Source organism: Poromitra crassiceps (assembly GCF_964638095.1).
Source record: "Poromitra crassiceps genome assembly, chromosome: 12".
Lineage (NCBI taxonomy): Eukaryota > Metazoa > Chordata > Actinopteri > Beryciformes > Melamphaidae > Poromitra > Poromitra crassiceps.
Genome location: NC_139632.1, coordinates 19,209,269 through 19,227,791, shown reverse-complemented (window position 1 = coordinate 19,227,791; position 18,523 = coordinate 19,209,269). Strand labels below are relative to the sequence as shown.

Sequence of the window (18,523 nt, the reverse complement as noted above, 5' to 3'; positions counted from 1 at the left end):
AAAACTTAACTATCGTTACTCTTAAAACTAAAAAAGGTGAAATTAATTTACTTTTAATCTTTATTTATATGTAAGGGTATAAAAGACAATGAACTTTGGGCAAAGACGTTTTGGCTGATTTTGCTGAATACTAATTGGTGGGGGAAATCTTGAAAATAAACTTTTGAAATTATTTATGATTTATTGTTTGTATTACACTATAGCTGTTGAATAAAAACTAAACTACCATAGGATCTAAAAACAATAACCTAAAGTTAAAATAAAAATGTAAAATGATCTAAAAACAAAAAACTATTATAAAACCCATAACTATGTATAATGTAAAGTTGCAGCCTCACCTGACCATGGTTCTGACTATCCAGGGCCTCTGTCCGAGTGAGGGGATGGCTTCATCCATCAAAGGATGAGTCTTGACAAAGTTGAGCATCTCATCTGGGAAGGAGTTGGAGGAATTAAACCTGGAACCTTGAACAGCACAGCCGCCGGGCCTGGGGAAGGGAATTAGGGGGACACCACGGTTCAGCGCATGTTTAGCAGACAGTGAACAGGCAGATCATTAATGTAGTTGGCACTTCCGACTATTCCCGTCTATCACCGACAATACTGCTGGACTGCTTATTTTTTTGGCTCAGACTCAATGAGAGTTTCTCACATTCAGACCAATATCATTTTTCTTACGCTTATTTGATTCAGGTACAACAGCGAAATGTTTAGGGTAAGTAAGATACAGATAGTGCCATGAGATCCAGATGTGAAATGTGTAATTATCCATTATCTTTGCTTAGCCAGTCTCCCCTCTGTTTGTATTTGTTACCTAAAACTAACTAAAACCACTTGTATTGTTGAGGCGGTCCGCACCGCAGTTTATCAGCATGTATGGATATAATTATGAAATCTAAACCCTCACCATGAGCTTTGAACTGCAAAACTTTTTCGTTGTTGTTGATGATGAAAGCTGAGTAGCATGGCTGCGGCCCCACTACGATTTGAATACAGCCTGTTGTATATTCTCATAATTCTCGGATCACAGCCACATAATAAGCGGGCTTTATAGAGGTGAATTAAGTGATTACAGCCATCTGCACCTTGGCTTGGGGATGACTTCATCAGGAACTGGCGTCCAAATAGACTCTGGCGATTTCTGCTCCTTGAACCTCCCATCAAACACCGAAGCCAGCTGCTCCATGTCAAAGGCACACACTGCTGAACCTGGGATACTACAGAGAGAGAGAGAGACAGAGAGAGAGAGAGACAGAGAGAGAGATAGAGAGACAGAGATGAGAGAGGTAAACGAACGGAGACAAAGGAACTGCCAGTCAACATAACATACTGAATTGAATTGGTTTGAAATGACTGTCAGTCCTGCGCCAAGCAGGCTTTGCTCTCTGAAGACACAGCTACAGAAAAAATAAGTGAATGGAAAAAGAAAGGAAAGGGTAGCTAATACCTCGACTGAAAAAAACAGACCATGGGAGATGATAAAAGCAAAAGAATGAAATCATTTCAAATATAGATCGTGAATTGTGAGAAACCCGGAGAAAGAGGCAGGCACACGGCAAAGATGACAAATTGGATTCAAACCGTTGACTCATGCTATGACATTCAATGCTCAAACACAAAGAGAATTGTTGCTGCGAAGGAGACAAAGAGCGGATAAGATAGACACTGTCAACTTAGCGGAGGGGAGCGGCGGATGCAATAGCCAGATTAGACCAATGAAAAGCTCTTGGCTGTAATTCTTGGGGTATAAAACGAAACAGGAAATGAGTCACTGAAGATTCTCAGCCCTCACAAAGGAGGGAAGATTCTCGTAAAAAGGAAATGAACCCGGCAACACGTTCCAGTAAAAAGCCCACTGCACCTCCGAGGCCGCTTAACGACACAGGAACCCACCGACACCGAGTCGAACATCTGCTTGATGAAGAAACCATAGCCCGCCCCCCACCCACCCACCCACCCACTCACACACACACACACACACACACACACACACACACTCACCTCAACATACACACAGCCAGCCACAACAAACACATCCGCACACGGACAGTCAATCTGACAAGAGTCTTTTCTCCACACTGAGCCTTGGTGTATCGCAGCTAATGAAAAGTCGTACTACAGAGACAGGGGGAAGAAAGAGAGGAGTGTCAGCACTGACACTGCGACGCAAACCACCCGCTGAGTCATGACTATAAACAGATGGAAATTAAATAGGAACAGTCACTGACCCTCTCCTGGTCTGCCCGGGGCCTGAAAAAGCTGTCATAGAGTCTACTATTGTGGGTTTGGAGGAAAGACTGGTTACTGACATGTTAGGTTAGCGACAGTACATCTGGAGACACTTTAAGATACTGCCAGGCCTGTCGAGAGATGCCACCTCCTCCAAAGAAGTCGTGTCGTGGAACAGTCCACAGCTTCATCAGCGGGACAAAAAAAGTGGCGAAAGTTTTTGCCAAGTACATGACTTAACATGCCAGACAATCAGCAGTGTTGAGATGATAGGAAATGAGGATTTTTAACTGTGATTGATTGTTTATGAAATTCAAGACATAAAATATGCTTGGATAAGAGTAATTGAATATTGCTCTGTCACGCAACATAGAAGAATAACGAAGGTATTTCCAAACATCATTTTTTATTATATAAAAGGGAGCAAGTGGGCAATATCTGTCTGCCTGTTTCAATTTTTGTCCCACTGATGATGTCACAATGTCAATGACATCATCAGTGATGTCATCAGTGCCATCATTATTGACACACAAAAAAATCCTCTTATGACATCACAGGCACCGATGTCATAGGCATTGTGACATTAGCACAGCAGTGATGTCATAGGCATCGTGACATAATCAGTGACAGTGATGTCATCAGTGATGCGAAGTTGCGCCGAGCACGATACCCGGCCTAGTTTGATCAAATTGACCTGGAAATTCAAAATAACCCCGAAACATATTTCACAAAGGGCAAAAAAAGCCCTTGTTAAGTTAATTTCCTACCCTGGTGTCAGGACAAGAGGAGGGATGAGTAAAACCAATCAACAAAAAACAAAAAGAAAACAGCTCTTGTCTCCTGCTCCGAGACTTGTCCTCCACTCTGCACATGTCCTCATCAATCATCAGTGAACAGTGAACAAGGAACAGTTCACCCAAAAATGAAACTTCTGTCATGATCTGCTCAGCCTCATGCCAGTTGAAACACAGAAGTTTGTCCATACAGTATAATACACAGGGAGGTTACCAGCACAACTCGAGAGAATCAGTGCGTGGAAGCGTTGTCTCATAATGACGGGAAAACACGTCAATGGCGGGGGGAAAGAGTTCTTAATGGTGTGCGTAGTGGGAGTGTGACGTGTGTGTGCTGGTTAAAGCTTTACACTTTAACACCACACACACACACACACACACACACACACACACACACACACACACACACACACACACACACACACACACACACACACACACACACACACACACACACACACACACACACACACACACACACACACACCTGAGAGACTGAGTCATCTGTAGCCTGCTGCTCCCAGACGCCCACACCTATCCATCTCTCTCTCCATCTCTCCATCTCTCTCTGTCTCTAAAGGAAATCATGTACCACCACTGGTTTGAGGGCCTGTGCCTCTGCCCCCCCCCCACCCGCATCCCCCCTCCTATTCTGCATCATGCTGTGCAGTGTTGTCTATCGAACGCTCCTTTGATAGTCACAGGAAGGGTTTTGTTTGGGGAAGGCAGCGCCTGGAGGCTGGATGGCGGTTTCCGCGGCGGGGGAGTCTGGCTCTCCCGATGTGCCGTTTGATCGGGTGGCGCCGTCTCTCCCTCCGCACTTATCATTCATAGGCTGGGACGTGCCTCGACCCCCGGCCGGGCCGGCATGGTGGAGCTGCAGGCGGAGACGATGGATGGATGGATGGATGACACGGCGCCTCGCTCGGGGCCGCGGGCACCAGATGTTGTGTGTGGCACGTCTGCCAGCGAGGCACCGATGCCAGCTTGGCTTCCTTCCTCTGTCTCTGCCTTCTCCTGAACCCTCACCTGTCTCTCTCTTTCTATGCAGGTCACCAAGAAGAGGCCTCAGGCTGTTATTATTCCTACCGTAATTCTTTTAATTCTGTTCTGTTTCGCCCTCGAACAGTCTCTCCTGGCTTCTCTTCTGTTCTTTTTTTTTCTCCACGCAAATAAGAATTTCAAACATTTTCTCACTTTCCCTCTACCTCCGAAACCTCTTTCTTTTGCATGTGAACTTTTCCCCAGCCGGTTCTCTCCCTCCGTCTGCATTTGTCCATCATTCACACAACCCCCCCCCCCACCCCCCCTCCTCTCCCCGGCCCGGGGTGAGTGACAGGCTGTCCCAGGCTGGATGGGTAGGATGTCGGTCGGAGCGGAGAGAGGGCTGCTGAGGGGGTCCAGACCACTTCCTCACTGTTTAACAAGCTCACTGACAGCTTGGTATAACACACGATGCCTCGGATGGATGGAAGAGGGGGAAAAAGAGGAGGAGGAGGAGCTGGTGGGGTAAAGGAGAAGTTTCAATGTTAATCCTCCTCTCTTTCTTTTACCTCCAGATGGCTAATCTCTCTCGGCCATGCACCTCCATTTCTGCCCTCTACCTTTGTTTCCGAAAATATTTTGCCCTTCTCTCCTTTATTTCTACCACAAACCGCTCTCCTCTCCTCTCCTCTCCTCTCCTCTCCTCTCCTCTCCTCTCCTCTCCTCTCCTCTCCTCTCCTCTCCTCTCCTCTCCTCTCCTCTCCTCTCCTCTCCTCCCCTCTCCTCCCCTCTCCTCTCCTCCTCTCCTCTCCTCTCCTCCCCTTCATATTCAGACATTCTACCTACATTCTCATACTCTTCTTCTTGACCTTTCCACATCAGGTCCCCCTGTGGACTAGTGAGCACTTCTGTGACACTGTATTCCCCTGGTGACATGGCTCTCCTGACAGCTGCACACATTTGTTATTTTACTGCACCCTAGTCTCTTCTCCACCTCTTCCTAGGTACCCAGCTACACAGTCCTCATGTAGGCCCAGGGGGATGAGCATCCCCCCCTCCCCCCCACGTCTCATTTCTCCTGGCACCGTAAACCTGTCCTCCTCCTGCTCCTTGTCCTCCCAATCTCCCTCTCTCTCTGCGCGGCATTTTCCCAGAGGGACGTCTCGCTGTCTCACCCCATGCGGGCTTCTTTACAGCCCAACCCAAACATGGCGTTCCACTCTCAGGATGCACTTGGTTTGCGTTGCACTGCATCATGGGATGTTTCCTTTGCATTCCTGCACAGCCCCATTAAGCCTAATGAGACCACTTCACTCTTCTCCAGCAGCTGTAGTCATGTTCAGCTTCCAACAGCTTAGCAAAGAAAACAGCCAATTCAACAAAGTCAATTGGTTATTTTGCATCGCCAGTCCAGCGCAGCACAATGAAGATCCCAGTATACGCCTTCCAATTGACATCTTGCATTCGGCATATTCCCACTGATTCCTGCTGAATAAAGCAGAAATACTGTATTTTTCACGCTTCTTCCTCCCATCTCTCTGCTGCTCTCACATTCTCCTTTCTCTCCTCACTCCCCAGGTCGCTGTTGCTCCCTCGGCATCCTTGACCTCTTGAGCAGGAGGGGTCGGAGCACTCAGTGCTCCTCTTTCATCGCCTTCGGAGGGGAAGTGCCCGGAGCAGCAGAGGTGCACACGCACAGGAAGTAGCAGCCGGCGGGCAGGGTTTGGATTTGATATTGTGGAGGCTGCCAGCTCTCTAGGGGCCACTCTACCCCTCTCTCGTTCCCTCACGTCGTCAAGTCACATCAGCGGAGACAGCGGGGTCCTGCTGCAGTATAACAGGCGGGGTATGTGGCTGTAAAATCCTCCCTGGAGTTTGTGGGCACAGGAGGAGATGAGCAACTACACAGTGTCCAGGGGAGGTTGTGGGAAGACCCGTAAAAGCCTGACGCCATGGCATCATTCCCATACTACAGTAACATGTGTTGCACAGGGTGAAACAGCTCTTCCTCCGTTCCCAGATCCTGCCTCACGCTGCTTTCACTGCACGCTGCCAGCCAAAGCAATTTGTCTGGCGAGCGTTTAGCCAGTGTGGCGCAGTGGGCCACACTGGCCACTGGGATGTTTACAGCTCACCTCTCTCCTTCTCTTTCTCTCTAGTTTTTTTTTTATCCTTCTCTTCCATCCCCCACCTCTCTATCTATCTGTCCATCCAGCCCTCCCTCTCTCTTTCTTGGTCTGCAGTCATTTAAAATAGTGCCCAGTAGCAGTTTACCCAGGCAGGGGTTTGTGTGTTCAGCTGGATCTCCTCTATGGCATGCTGGTAATAATGTTATCTGGGAACCATTGTAAGTGTGTTTGTGTGCGTGTGTGTGTGTGTGTGTGTGTGTGTGTGTGTGTGTGTGTGTGTGTGTGTTAGAGAGAGAGAAAGAGAAAGAGAGAGAGAGAAGCATCCGTCGCTACTGCAGGCACCAGGCGCTCTCACAGTGTAGCTCTTCCAAACACACACAGATAAGATGCAGCTGATGAAACAGTTTTAGATCTCAGAGAGAGAGAGAGAGAGAGAGAGAGAGAGAGACACACACACACACACACGGAGAGAGAGAGAGAGCGACAGAGAGAGGGATGCACGTGTTGTCCATTACTGACTTCCTCGTCCTTGAGTTTTCTCTCCCCTCCTCCCCCTCTTCCTCCCCTGCTCGTGTTCACCAGCTTCCCCTTTATTCTCCCTTCTGTCTCCTCTGCTTTCACATCTGCCCAGCCATCTCTCCCTGGCTCTTTGCCTCCTTCTTTACTCTGAGTACAGGGAGGAGTAGAGTCGTCCATTACTCTGAGTACAGGGAGGAGTAGAGTTAGGGAGACAGTCCTGCAGCTAGTACTGCGTATGTCAAACTCAAAACCTACATTTCTCAGTTCTTAAATGTTAGATAAACATGCTGCTGATTTGCATTTGGGTGGGAGACTATGTTGATTCCATATCACAGTCAAATAGTTGGGAGGGAAAAGTGTGTTTGTTTTGATATATTCTACCAGATACAGTAAGTGGTATCAGGACCGTTTAATAGGTATACGAATAGGTATACAGAATTTGAACCTGTTAGACGTCTCTGTATACAACATACTGTAGCTAAACCTGATCTTAGCTGTTTACTGATGAGCAGCTCAAAATTAAGAATATGCCTACAAACAGCCATTTAGTCTCCTATTCAGTCTTAAAAATGTGTATTGTTCTTAAAACAAGTGAAAGAAATCTGTCAATGGTGTGAGGTAACCTCACATTTATGTTGTTTCAGATGTTTCAGGACTTTTCAAAGTAATATTTGATAGAAATAATATCTTTGCGTAATATATGCTAACTACTGTAGGCAGAATAAGGCAATCACTCCACTTCACCAGAAAGGGACACTTGAATCCCACGAAGGGACCCTTGAATCAAGACAATTGTTGAAACAAGCTGATTTGCATATTGGAAATAAGGGAAATTAATTCACCCCATTGGCACATTTGTTTTCACTTGTTTTGAAGAAGAAAGGGGGTTTAAGATTCAACACTAGATTGAATGTCTTGAGGATGCACACCTCTGCAGCATGGACATACTCTGAGAGTCGTTGCACCAAAAGGATCACGTTAGGTAACGTTCTACATGCAGCACTATACATATTTCTGACGCATCCACTTCCTCTCTTGGTTGTTCAATGTCTCTGCTTTACTGTTTGTGCTGTCTCTGGTTCTGCAAACACACTCAGTCTTTCCTAATCCCCCATTTACCAGGCTGCATCAATCTCCTCTCCTCCCCTCCCCTCCTCTCTGTCCTCCTCCCCTCCCCTCCTCTCTGTCCTCCTCTCCTCCCCTCCCCTCCTCTCTGTCCTCCTCCCCTCCCCTCCTCTCCGTCCTCCTCCCCTCCCCTCCTCTCCGTCCTCCTCCCCTCCCCTCCTCTCTGTCCTCCTCCCCTCCCCTCCTCTCTGTCCTCCTCCCATCCCCTCCTCTCCGTCCTCCTCCCCTCCCCTCCTCTCCGTCCTCCTCCCGTCCCCTCCTCTCCGTCCTCCTCCCCTCCCCTCCTCTCTGTCCTCCTCCCCTCCCCTCCTCTCCGTCCTCCTCCCGTCTCCTCCTCTCCGTACTCCTCCCCTCCCCTCCTCTCCCTCCTCCTCCCCTCCTCTCCTCCTCCTCCCCTCCCCTCCTCTCCCTCTTCTTCTCTCCTCACCTTTTTTCAATTTAACATTGTCTTTCAACAAATCGCCCCTTTGTCCCCACTGAAAGCCTCCCATGTGTCTTAAATTACTCTGTATCCTATGATCTTGACCTGTGCATCCCCACATGGCCCGTTTCTCTCTCTCCCTCTCTGGGGCTTTGCTGGGCCTGTAGGCAGCCTTGCTCTTTCAGGCTTCAGCGAGGGAAGAGCAAACTGTGGTGGTCCAGTACATTTTCAAGGTGAGCTGTGTGCGTCCGGCCGCACACCGCCATGGGAACTGTGTCTTGATGCGTTTCTATGTCCGTGTAATTCTTTATCAGCAATCACAGTATGATGAAGCCCCTTTTCTCTGTTAGGAGAGGAAATTAATTGAAATTCCATCACTTCAGCCCTCACACTCATGAATGTGCACACACACACAAACACACGCACGCATGCACGCACGCACGCACGCACGCACACACACACACACACACACACACACACACACACACACACACACACATAGTCAAAACACATTTGCTCGCTCTCTCTGACACACAAACATCTATTTGAAGGTAGACAAATTACATATTGATCTACAGTTCCTGTGTGAGTGTATGTGTGTGTGTGCACACAGGTTTGTGTGTGTGTGTGTGTGTGTGTGTGTGTGTGTGTGTGTGTGTGTGTGTGTGTGTGTGTGTGTGAGACATTGAAATCACATATTCTTTTTTTATTTAAAAAAATCGTTTTCTCCCCAATTGTACTTTCCGATTCCCCCTGCTAGGATGTCCCGGTAGCTGCTCCACCCCCTCTGCCGATTTGGGAGAGTTGTAGACTAGCACATGCTTCCTCCGATACATGTGCAGTCGCCAGCTGCTCCTTTTCACCTGACAGTGAAGGGTTTCACCGGCAGGACGTAGCATGTGAGAGGATCATTGCATTCCCCCCTGTTCCCCTCCCCCCGAACAGGCGCACTGGCCAAGCAAAGGAGGCATGGTGGTGCAGTGGTAGCACTCTCGCCTCACACTATCGCCTCACAGCAAGAAGGTCCTGGGTTCGATTCCCACGTTGGACGCTGTTGGCAATGGGGGTATGACTCTCCATGCTGTCGGTGCCGAGTGCCCAGGTGGGCTATCTCGTGAAAAGGGCCTTTCTGTGTGGAGTTTGCACGTTCTCCCCATGCTCCCCTGGGGTTTACTCCATACAACATCAGTATGGACACCTGCTAAAAACATTCAGAAGATCGTCACCTGGCGACGAGGACAGGAAGTTGGTCCCTGGGCGGTGTACACTGAAAGCTGCCCACTGCTCCTGGCTGCCCCCCAGAGGAAGGACAAGGCTTGATAGGATAAGTGCAGAGACTGTATTTCACCGGCGACCCTCAGCATGAGTGTGTGTGGCTGGCCACATCCGTGTGTTGTTCAACAGGTTTCATGTGACAATATAGACGGGTTTGTCCGTCCGGTTCTTCTTCACTAGTGCAGCGACCAGGACACATATCCTTAATCTGGCTTCCCACTCACAGACACGGCCAATTGTGCCTGTATGGACGCGCGACTAAGCCAGAGGTAACCTGCAACCCTTGTGTTGCTGCACTACTCGGATGCCCGGAAGCATATATTATTAGTTTGTCTTGATAGTGTATTTGTGTGTGGGTCTAAGTTCTACCTGTTGGCCGGTGTGGAGAACACTCCCAGGATGATGTCTCTGCCGTGCATGCTGATGATGGGGCTGGTGGAGTGGAGGAGGTTGAAGTAGAAGTGGGAGTCTCCGGGGACGGAGCAGTTCAGGCGGGCCTTCAGGAAGGACGTCCACTGTTTCTCCAGGACCCGCTGAGACCCACCCAGGTCGCGCTTACACACCCGCGCCACACGGGACACCATCACCTGCAGCGAGTCAGGCACAGAGAAGCCGGTGTACTGTTAGGCATACAAATGACTGTGTGAAATATATCTGCAATGTACCGACATATACACACATGAAACCACGCGCATGCACGCATGCCGATGCACGCGCACACACACACACACACACACACACACACACACACACACACACACACACACACACACACACACACACACACACACACACACACACACACACACACACACACACACACACACACACACACACACACACATAGCTCAGGTAATAAGCTGGGGAGTTGGGAAGCATTTCCAGAACTGCGTTTCATCAACAAAAAGGCAACCTGCCTGGAGATGAAACGCAAAGCGCTTTTCGATTCCAGGGCGATCTCTAAAGAGCCATTTGCACGGCGTAAACCCTGTTTTGACAGATTATTGTTTTATAATGGTAAATTTAATATCAATTATTCATGAAAGTGTCAGTGCATCTCAAAATTGCTTCTTTGAACACCCTCACCCACAGAACGGTGATGCTGTTTAAGTATCCACTTACTCTGCTCTCTGTAAACATGCCAAGCCAAAAGCCTTGTGCAAGCACGTCTGCCCAAATGTGAATTGCTCATTTACGTATTAGAGGAAAAAAAGGGTTCTTGATGCTGACTTCTCTTTTCTTTCTTTCATGAGGATGAATCCCAGTTCTGGTTAGGGCAGAAAATAGACACACAAGGTACAAAAAAGGGGTCTTTCTGGGGTTAATTCAGACACAAGTTTGTTTGCTCAGAACGTGATTTGTTGGATTAGCTATGCAGACAAACAAATACAAGGAGGAAAGGTCAGTGCAGCTGTGGGGAGAACAGGTGATACTGACATTCAAATAATAAAAACATTGAGACCAGCATCTGCTTTTATAGCACTCTTATTCCTCTATAGGCCTTTTTCATAGATTCTCATATGAATGGACCTTTACCTGTCATTCCTCTATGTGAATAGTGAAGGTTAGGGAATTTGCTAAGGAGGCTATTTTATCTTAAATGTCATTTATGCTTGAGAGAAACATGAGAAACCCAATAGGATACTGCTGAGACCTGGTCGGCACAACTTCTGTTACCTTCTCCAGGTAGTTGAACTCCATGGCCATCTCTCTGAAGAAGAAGTAGATGTGAGGCCCCCACTCCACAGCACTGACAAAATATGGCTCTATAAGGTGTGTGTGTGAGAGAGAGAGAGAGAGAGAGAGAGAGAGAGAGAGAGACACACACACACACACACACACACACACACACACACACACACACACACACACACACACACACACACACAGAGAGAGAGAGAGAGAGAGACAGAAAAAAATTATAAATATACAGTATAGAGACAGAAGGGGAATGAAATATAGATGGACCATGGCAGTGCGGTATTTTCATGCACACTTTGAAGTATCACATTAGAAACGTCAAAATTTGAAAAACGTCCTCAATTTCGTAAAAAAGAAAATGTGTTTTTTGTCTTTTTCGAAAACAGTTAAAGCACAAAATGGGAGATGGAAACACTTTCCCCTCCCAAAATAAGTTCTGACGTGCTCACACAGAACCACTTACAGGAATTCGGCCTCACTATTACACCTAGGAGGTCTAGACTACTCTCTGCTGTTAGTCCTCACAGACCTAGACTACGCGGATATCAGCCTGCTATCTGAGCGAGTAGAGCAGCACAGAAGCTCCTGATCAGAGTGGAGACAGAGTGCGCCAAGGTTGGACTTAAGGCTAAATGCAAAGAAAACCGAGGTTTTATCTCCTACAACATCCTCCTGGAACATCCACCTCTGACGACAACAGGAGGCATTGATCTGAAAGACGTGAATGACTTCTAGGCTCCTGGGTCAACTCGTCACAATAAGATCTTAAAGTGAGGAAGGTGCTCGCATGGAAGGCTGCGAACAGCATGGCCAGTGTGGTGAAGTCCAACCTCCCAAGGCTCAGCGTCACAGCTCAGCTTCTTCACTGTGACCGTAGAGTCCATTCTTCTATTATGGCTCTTGTTATGGAATATAATTTACCATCCCTCATCCGCAGTGTAAACATTAGTATTTCCAGCCAATATGAAAATGATGACCAATTATTTGAATGAAGCCATAGAGTCAGGGAAGTTAGATCAATCAGTTGTATTCAAGCCATAACATTGACTGCTGCTAACTTCCTAGCAGAAGGGTTGTATTCACTTCTCAACATGATGTATGCAATTACAGAGGTAACAAAATGCAGCCAAGATTTAACATATGCATATGGTTTTATAGAGAGGAGAGAGAAACAGAGAGAGGAGGGGTGATCTGACTGGAGCACACAGATTGCGTGTGTGTGTGTATGTGTTCCCTTAGCAAGGTCACTTGACATGCTGAAGGCTAGCAGAGGGGAGAAATCTCCTCCTTGATAACTGTCTGCCTGTGCCTCTCCATCATGATGTGCATATAATGTGATAACTCATATCAATACAATGTGTATTCAATTTGATCTACAACAGCTCTGAATGCTGGACCTTGAAGCCCACCCTACAGAAGACCCTGGACCTTGAAGCCCACCCTACAGAAGACCCTGGACCTTGAAGCCCACCCTACAGAAGACCCTGGATGAGTGGATGTTACCATCAAACATCCATGATATTGGCCGTAACATTTAATCATCACCACCAGGAAAAAATAAATATGGCCAACAGAGTACATGACATAATAATTATTGAAATGATGGCAAGTAACCATTGGAAAGCTCTCTCTCTCTTGATCTACAGCAGTGGTAGCCAACACGGCGCCCGCGGGCGACCAGGTGCCCGCGGGGTGGCGTTCAGAAAGATGTAAAAAAAAAAAAAAAAAAAAGTTTTTTTTTTTTTTTTTTTACACAAACAATACAAAACAGACAAACAGGCTCAGACAATGGGAAAGAAAGGAAAAACAAAAAAACAAAACAAAAAAATATAATCAGAAAAATTATTTTGTATTTGTTTTTCTCCTCCCTTCCCACAATAACACACAAATGTAGAAAATAATTGGTTTAACAATTGTGTGTGTGTGGGGGGGGGGGATGCGGGGGGATACTGTAGATTCTACAGTATCCCCCCCCATCCCCCCCCCCCCCCACACACACACACACACACACACACACACAACCTACGAATTAACTTCACAGCCGGAAAACGCACCTGATTTTTAAATTGAAAAAGAAGAAGAGGCCATGCTTCATTTCATTACACAGTAAAAGAACAATAAGCATTTTTTTATTGCTGTTATTTGTGGGACTCACTTGTCCCACTATGTGGGAGTGGCCTGGGACCGGCTGCAACCTGCGTGTGATATTGTGTGTTTTATTGTGCTTTTTACAGCCTCTTTGTCATCTTTAGGTGAGGTGTAATTGCAGGGTGAGTGTGATGCGGACGCTGCGGGCAGAGGCAGCGAGCGCTGAGCTGGACTGTCTGCTCTGACCTGAGCTGTCAGGCTGCTGACTCAGTCCTCTGCTCCTGACACACACATCGATCCTGCTGCTAAGTGATGTGGACATCAACTCAAGCCATCACACTCTTCACAACAACGACAACAACAACAACAACAACAACAACAACAGCAGCAGCAGCAGAATTTATACTAACGAGAGCACATACACTCGAATAAAACACAAACACACATAAATAGGCACACATGAGCGCACACACACACACACACACACACGCACACACACACACACACGTGTGTAGGTACCTCTGAACCACTTGGAGTCGTGTTTGACGGTGCGCAGGGCGAGGCTGTCCCCAAGGCTGCGGTAGATCACTGCATCAATGGCCAGGAAGTCTGTCACTGTAGCTGTAAACAGATTCCCCTCTGACACAAACACAACACACACACACACGCACGCACAGGCGCGCACGCACACACACACACACACACACACACACACACACACACACACACACACACACACACACACGCACATCACACAAGCACACTTGTGAGTTGGAGAGCCAGCCAGAGCGACAGCATAACTGGAACCAATAGATACAGTCGGTCTGTGTGGAAACGCACACAAAATGTTACTATGGCTTGCGTACGAGTGGTGTAAACCCCCCCCCCCCCCCCATATATCTCAATGGGCTGACTCACCAAAGGAGACGTCTGTTCAGATGTGCGTTTACTGCGGGGGTTAAATCCCCGATCGTGTCTGCCTGGGCTGGGCTAGCAGCTAAATGCTAACTATGCTGAATGGGGAGATCGGGAGGATTTACCCCACCCTGACCACGAGTGAATGATGCTGTATTATGTGGCACTGCTTCATAAAGCTGACACTACTGACCAGGCCACCATGTAATAAAGCTGACACTACTGACCAGGCCACCATGTAATAAAGCTGACACTACTGACCAGGCCACCTTGTAATAAAGCTGACACTACTGACCAGGCCACCATGTAATAAAGCTGACACTACTGACCAGGCCACCATGTAATAAAGCTGACACTACTGACCAGGCCACCTTGTAATAAAGCTGACACTACTGACCAGGCCACCATGTAATAAAGCTGACACTACTGACCAGGCCATCATGTAATAAAGCTGACACTACTGACCAGGCCACCTTGTAATAAAGCTGACACTACTGACCAGGCCACCATGTAATAAAGCTGACACTACTGACCAGGCCACCATGTAATAAAGCTGACACTACTGACCAGGCCACCATGTAATAAAGCTGACACTACTGACCAGGCCATCATGTAATAAAGCTGACACTACTGACCAGGCCACCATGTAATAAAGCTGACACTACTGACCAGGCCACCATGTAATAAAGCTGACACCACTGACTAGGCCACCATGTAATAAAGCTGACACTACTGACCAGGCCACCATGTAATAAAGCTGACACTACTGACCAGGCCACCATGTAATAAAGCTGACACCACTGACCAGGCCACCATGTAATAAAGCTGACACTACTGACCAGGCCACCATGTAATAAAGCTGACACCACTGACTAGGCCACCATGTAATAAAGCTGACACTACTGACCAGGCCACCATGTAATAAAGCTGACACTACTGACCAGGCCACCATGTAATAAAGCTGACACCACTGACCAGGCCACCATGTAATAAAGCTGACACTACTGACCAGGCCACCATGTAATAAAGCTGACACTACTGACCAGGCCACCATGTAATAAAGCTGACACCACTGACCAGGCCACCATGTAATAAAGCTGACACCACTGACCAGGCCACCATGTAATAAAGCTGACACTACTGACCAGGCCACCATGTAATTGCAGCCGTGCTGCTCCCACAGAAAAAAGAGCATTTGTACTTTTAGCTAATATTGGATAATGGGATGATGGCCTAACAGTAATGGCTCCCTAGAGTGTCAGTGTCAGCCACATGGCCACCGCTGCTGAATTGTTTATAGTGTTTCAGAAGTGTTTCAATGTGATGAAGTAAACAAACCATGTGAATGAAAATGACTTCCTCTAGAGTCGTAGTAGCTCTATTGTCGAGTGTAAGCAGCATATTCCAGGGGCAGAAATCGATTTGATGGTGATTCCTGGCAACTATTCATTGCTACAGTACAATCACTAGAATCACAAAACTAAATGTGTTACAACACATTGTAGGGCTGGGCGATAATTCAATATTATCATTTATCGTCTTTCAGTAGAATCATATCTGTTTTGTTTGACATCACACCTAACATTACCATTCAGTTCAATGAGATGAACATTATTTAATGTGATTTTGTATACATGAACAATATTGTGATATATTGATTGATCGTTGTGATTATCGTGATATTGATTTCAACCATACCGCCCAGCCCTCACACATAGTGCTGTGTGATCCATGTGGATCGTGTCTCATGTGAGGAATTGAAGAGCCAAAGAAAGGTGTGTCTTACCTGCAAACAGAGCTACGTTGGCGTGCTTGGGGTCGTAAGGGCACCTCGCCATCCCACTGACTGTGTCTCCTACCATCTCCAGAGTGTCTCCCTGTTACACCACACACACACACACACACACACACACACACACACACACACACACACACACACACACACACACACACACACACACACACACACACACACACACACACACACACACAGTATTCAATGAACCCGAAGCAATGTGGATGCATAGAGCATCATGAAAACAAGCCACTAGAGGATGGCAATTAGAGAGTGTTACCATAAGTGCAAAATAATGATTCGCTGGTGGCAATTAGGCACAGCAACAACACGAGCGTCAAACACTCGGGCATAAATACAACACACACACGCGCGTGCACACACACACACACACACACACACGCATACGCACACGCACACACGCACGCACACGCACACACACACACACACACACACACACACACACACACACAACACCAAGCAGTCACACCGGTACTTCATGCATGTCTCTCACACACAAACATATACAAATATTGTAAACTCTCTCATTCTCTCTCTCTCTCTCGCTCTCTCTCTCTCTCGCTCTTTCACTAACTCTCACACACACACACACACACACACACACACACACACACACACACACACACACACACTCACACACACACACACACACACACACACACACACACACACACACACACACACACACACACACACACACACACACACATAAAAGGCAGCCACAGGCAAAGTATTTTAACAGCACAGTGTCATCCGCAGTTGAAAATGAAATAATTTATTGGTGTCATTTCATTATAACACAGCTATAAATAAACCAGTAGCTAGCATGGCTAACTAGTCCCCAGAGATGAGCCAGCCTATCAGGCACAGACAGGTGTGTTATATGCTGTTGTAGAATGCCATTAGTGGCTGACAGATAATGAAGCAGGTACGCCTCAGTCTTCCACTGTTGTGCTATGTTTGAAATGTGAGAGGCTGAAAATAACACGTACTGTATCTCAAAAAGCCTTTGATAGCCAAAGCATTTTTGTTCCCTCTCTCCCACTCAGCTGTCGTCATCCCTCATTACAAATTCCTGTGGAATGATGTGAATTGTGAAATCAGCCAAGCCGGATGAATGTTTTATGTGTCGTCTTTCAGCACGTTTGAAATCATGACTGTAATTGAGCGAGACAGCTGATTGGTCGGGAACTGGAGCAGGTGCTGTGCTGGAAGATTCAGGTGAGCCTGCTGGATGGATACAAAACTGACATTTTATTTTGGACAGAGAATGTGATAACTAATGTATTGTGGGTAATTGGTTGAATCAGGCCAGTTGTAGGCTGGGGCGTCTGGGTAGTGTAGTGTAGAGGTAAAAGCACTCGCCTACCACCGCGGAGAGCCGGCTTCAATTCCAAGTAGTGGTACTTCCGGCTTGGTCAGACGTTCCTACAGACACAATTGGTCGTGTTTGTGGTTGGGAAGCCGGTGCGGTATGAGTCCTGGTCACTGCACTAGCGCCTCCTCTGGTCGGTCGGGGCAGCTGTTCGGGGGGAGGGGAACTGGGGGGAATAACGTTAAACTCTGCCGGTGAAACTCCTCGTCAGGTGAAAAGAAGGGGCTGGTGACTGCACATGTATCAGAGGAAGCATGTGCTAGTCTACAACTCTCCCTAAATCAGCAGAGGGGGCGGAGAAACGACCAGGACAGCAGGGGGAATTGGCCAAGTACAATTGGGAAGAAAATGGGAGAAAACTCAGAAACTCAGAACAACTTTTTAAAAAACTTGTAGACTGAATCTGTGCTTTCTTCTCTAGCTGGGGAATTGTTTTGGTTTCCTAACGAACCTGAGGCAAAAATATCAAACCGCACAAACTAATGTCTTCACCCTCGGTCTCTGAATACTCTGCTCTTCCCCGCTCGGCTTCTTCCTGATGAGCCGTCGCTGCTTCCCCATGATAACAAGCTCAATAGACCACAAAGTTTAACTAGCGAGCAGAAACAACTGCTGTATCTGAGGAAAACAACAATGTGCAATTGCAAGACAACAAGGTTCAATCACTTCACTGCCTCGGGTGCTGCACAAACAATTCCAATCAGGTTGTACACTTCTGGCATGATCAAGCTTCCTAATTGTGTTATGAGACTGAGGAAGGAGATAGTTCATTTATCAATGATGTCAAAATAATCATTAGTCTTAATACATGGCTGGACCACTGACAGGTTTGGCAGAGGTACAGTCGTAATGGCAAGTGCGTGTGTGTGTGTGTGTGTGTGTGTGTGTGTGTGTGTGTGTGTGTGTGTGTGTGTGTGTGTGTGTGTGTGTGTGTGTGTGTGTGCGCGTGTGTGTGTTTTGTCTCAACTCACAGTGTAGTTGGCACATAGTGGATTGAAGGCGTTCGTCCCACAGATAAATAGGCCTCCTCGTCTGCTGAGCAGCACCTTCATGAAGTTTCGGCACTCATCCTAGTAGGAGCGAGGGAGAGAGACAGACAGACAAAGAGAGAAAGAGAGAGAGAGAGAGAGAGAGAGAGAGAGGGAGGGGGAG

The 18,523-nt window shown here is 47.3% G+C and overlaps 1 protein-coding gene across 1 annotated transcript in view; it reads right to left on the bottom strand.

Moving 5' to 3' along the window:
* The window catches only part of sema6bb (sema domain, transmembrane domain (TM), and cytoplasmic domain, (semaphorin) 6Bb), a gene marked incomplete at both ends in the record, with an annotated part of 85,806 nt that overhangs the window by 45,029 nt on the left and 22,254 nt on the right, over positions 1-18,523 (bottom strand). Inside the window, 7 exons of the mRNA XM_083648380.1 lie at positions 339-488; positions 1,086-1,217; positions 9,846-10,063; positions 11,154-11,242; positions 13,785-13,904; positions 15,967-16,057; positions 18,343-18,441. Of these exons, the coding sequence (XP_083504506.1) occupies positions 339-488; positions 1,086-1,217; positions 9,846-10,063; positions 11,154-11,242; positions 13,785-13,904; positions 15,967-16,057; positions 18,343-18,441 (899 nt within the window). The remainder of the gene's footprint in view (positions 1-338; positions 489-1,085; positions 1,218-9,845; positions 10,064-11,153; positions 11,243-13,784; positions 13,905-15,966; positions 16,058-18,342; positions 18,442-18,523) is intronic.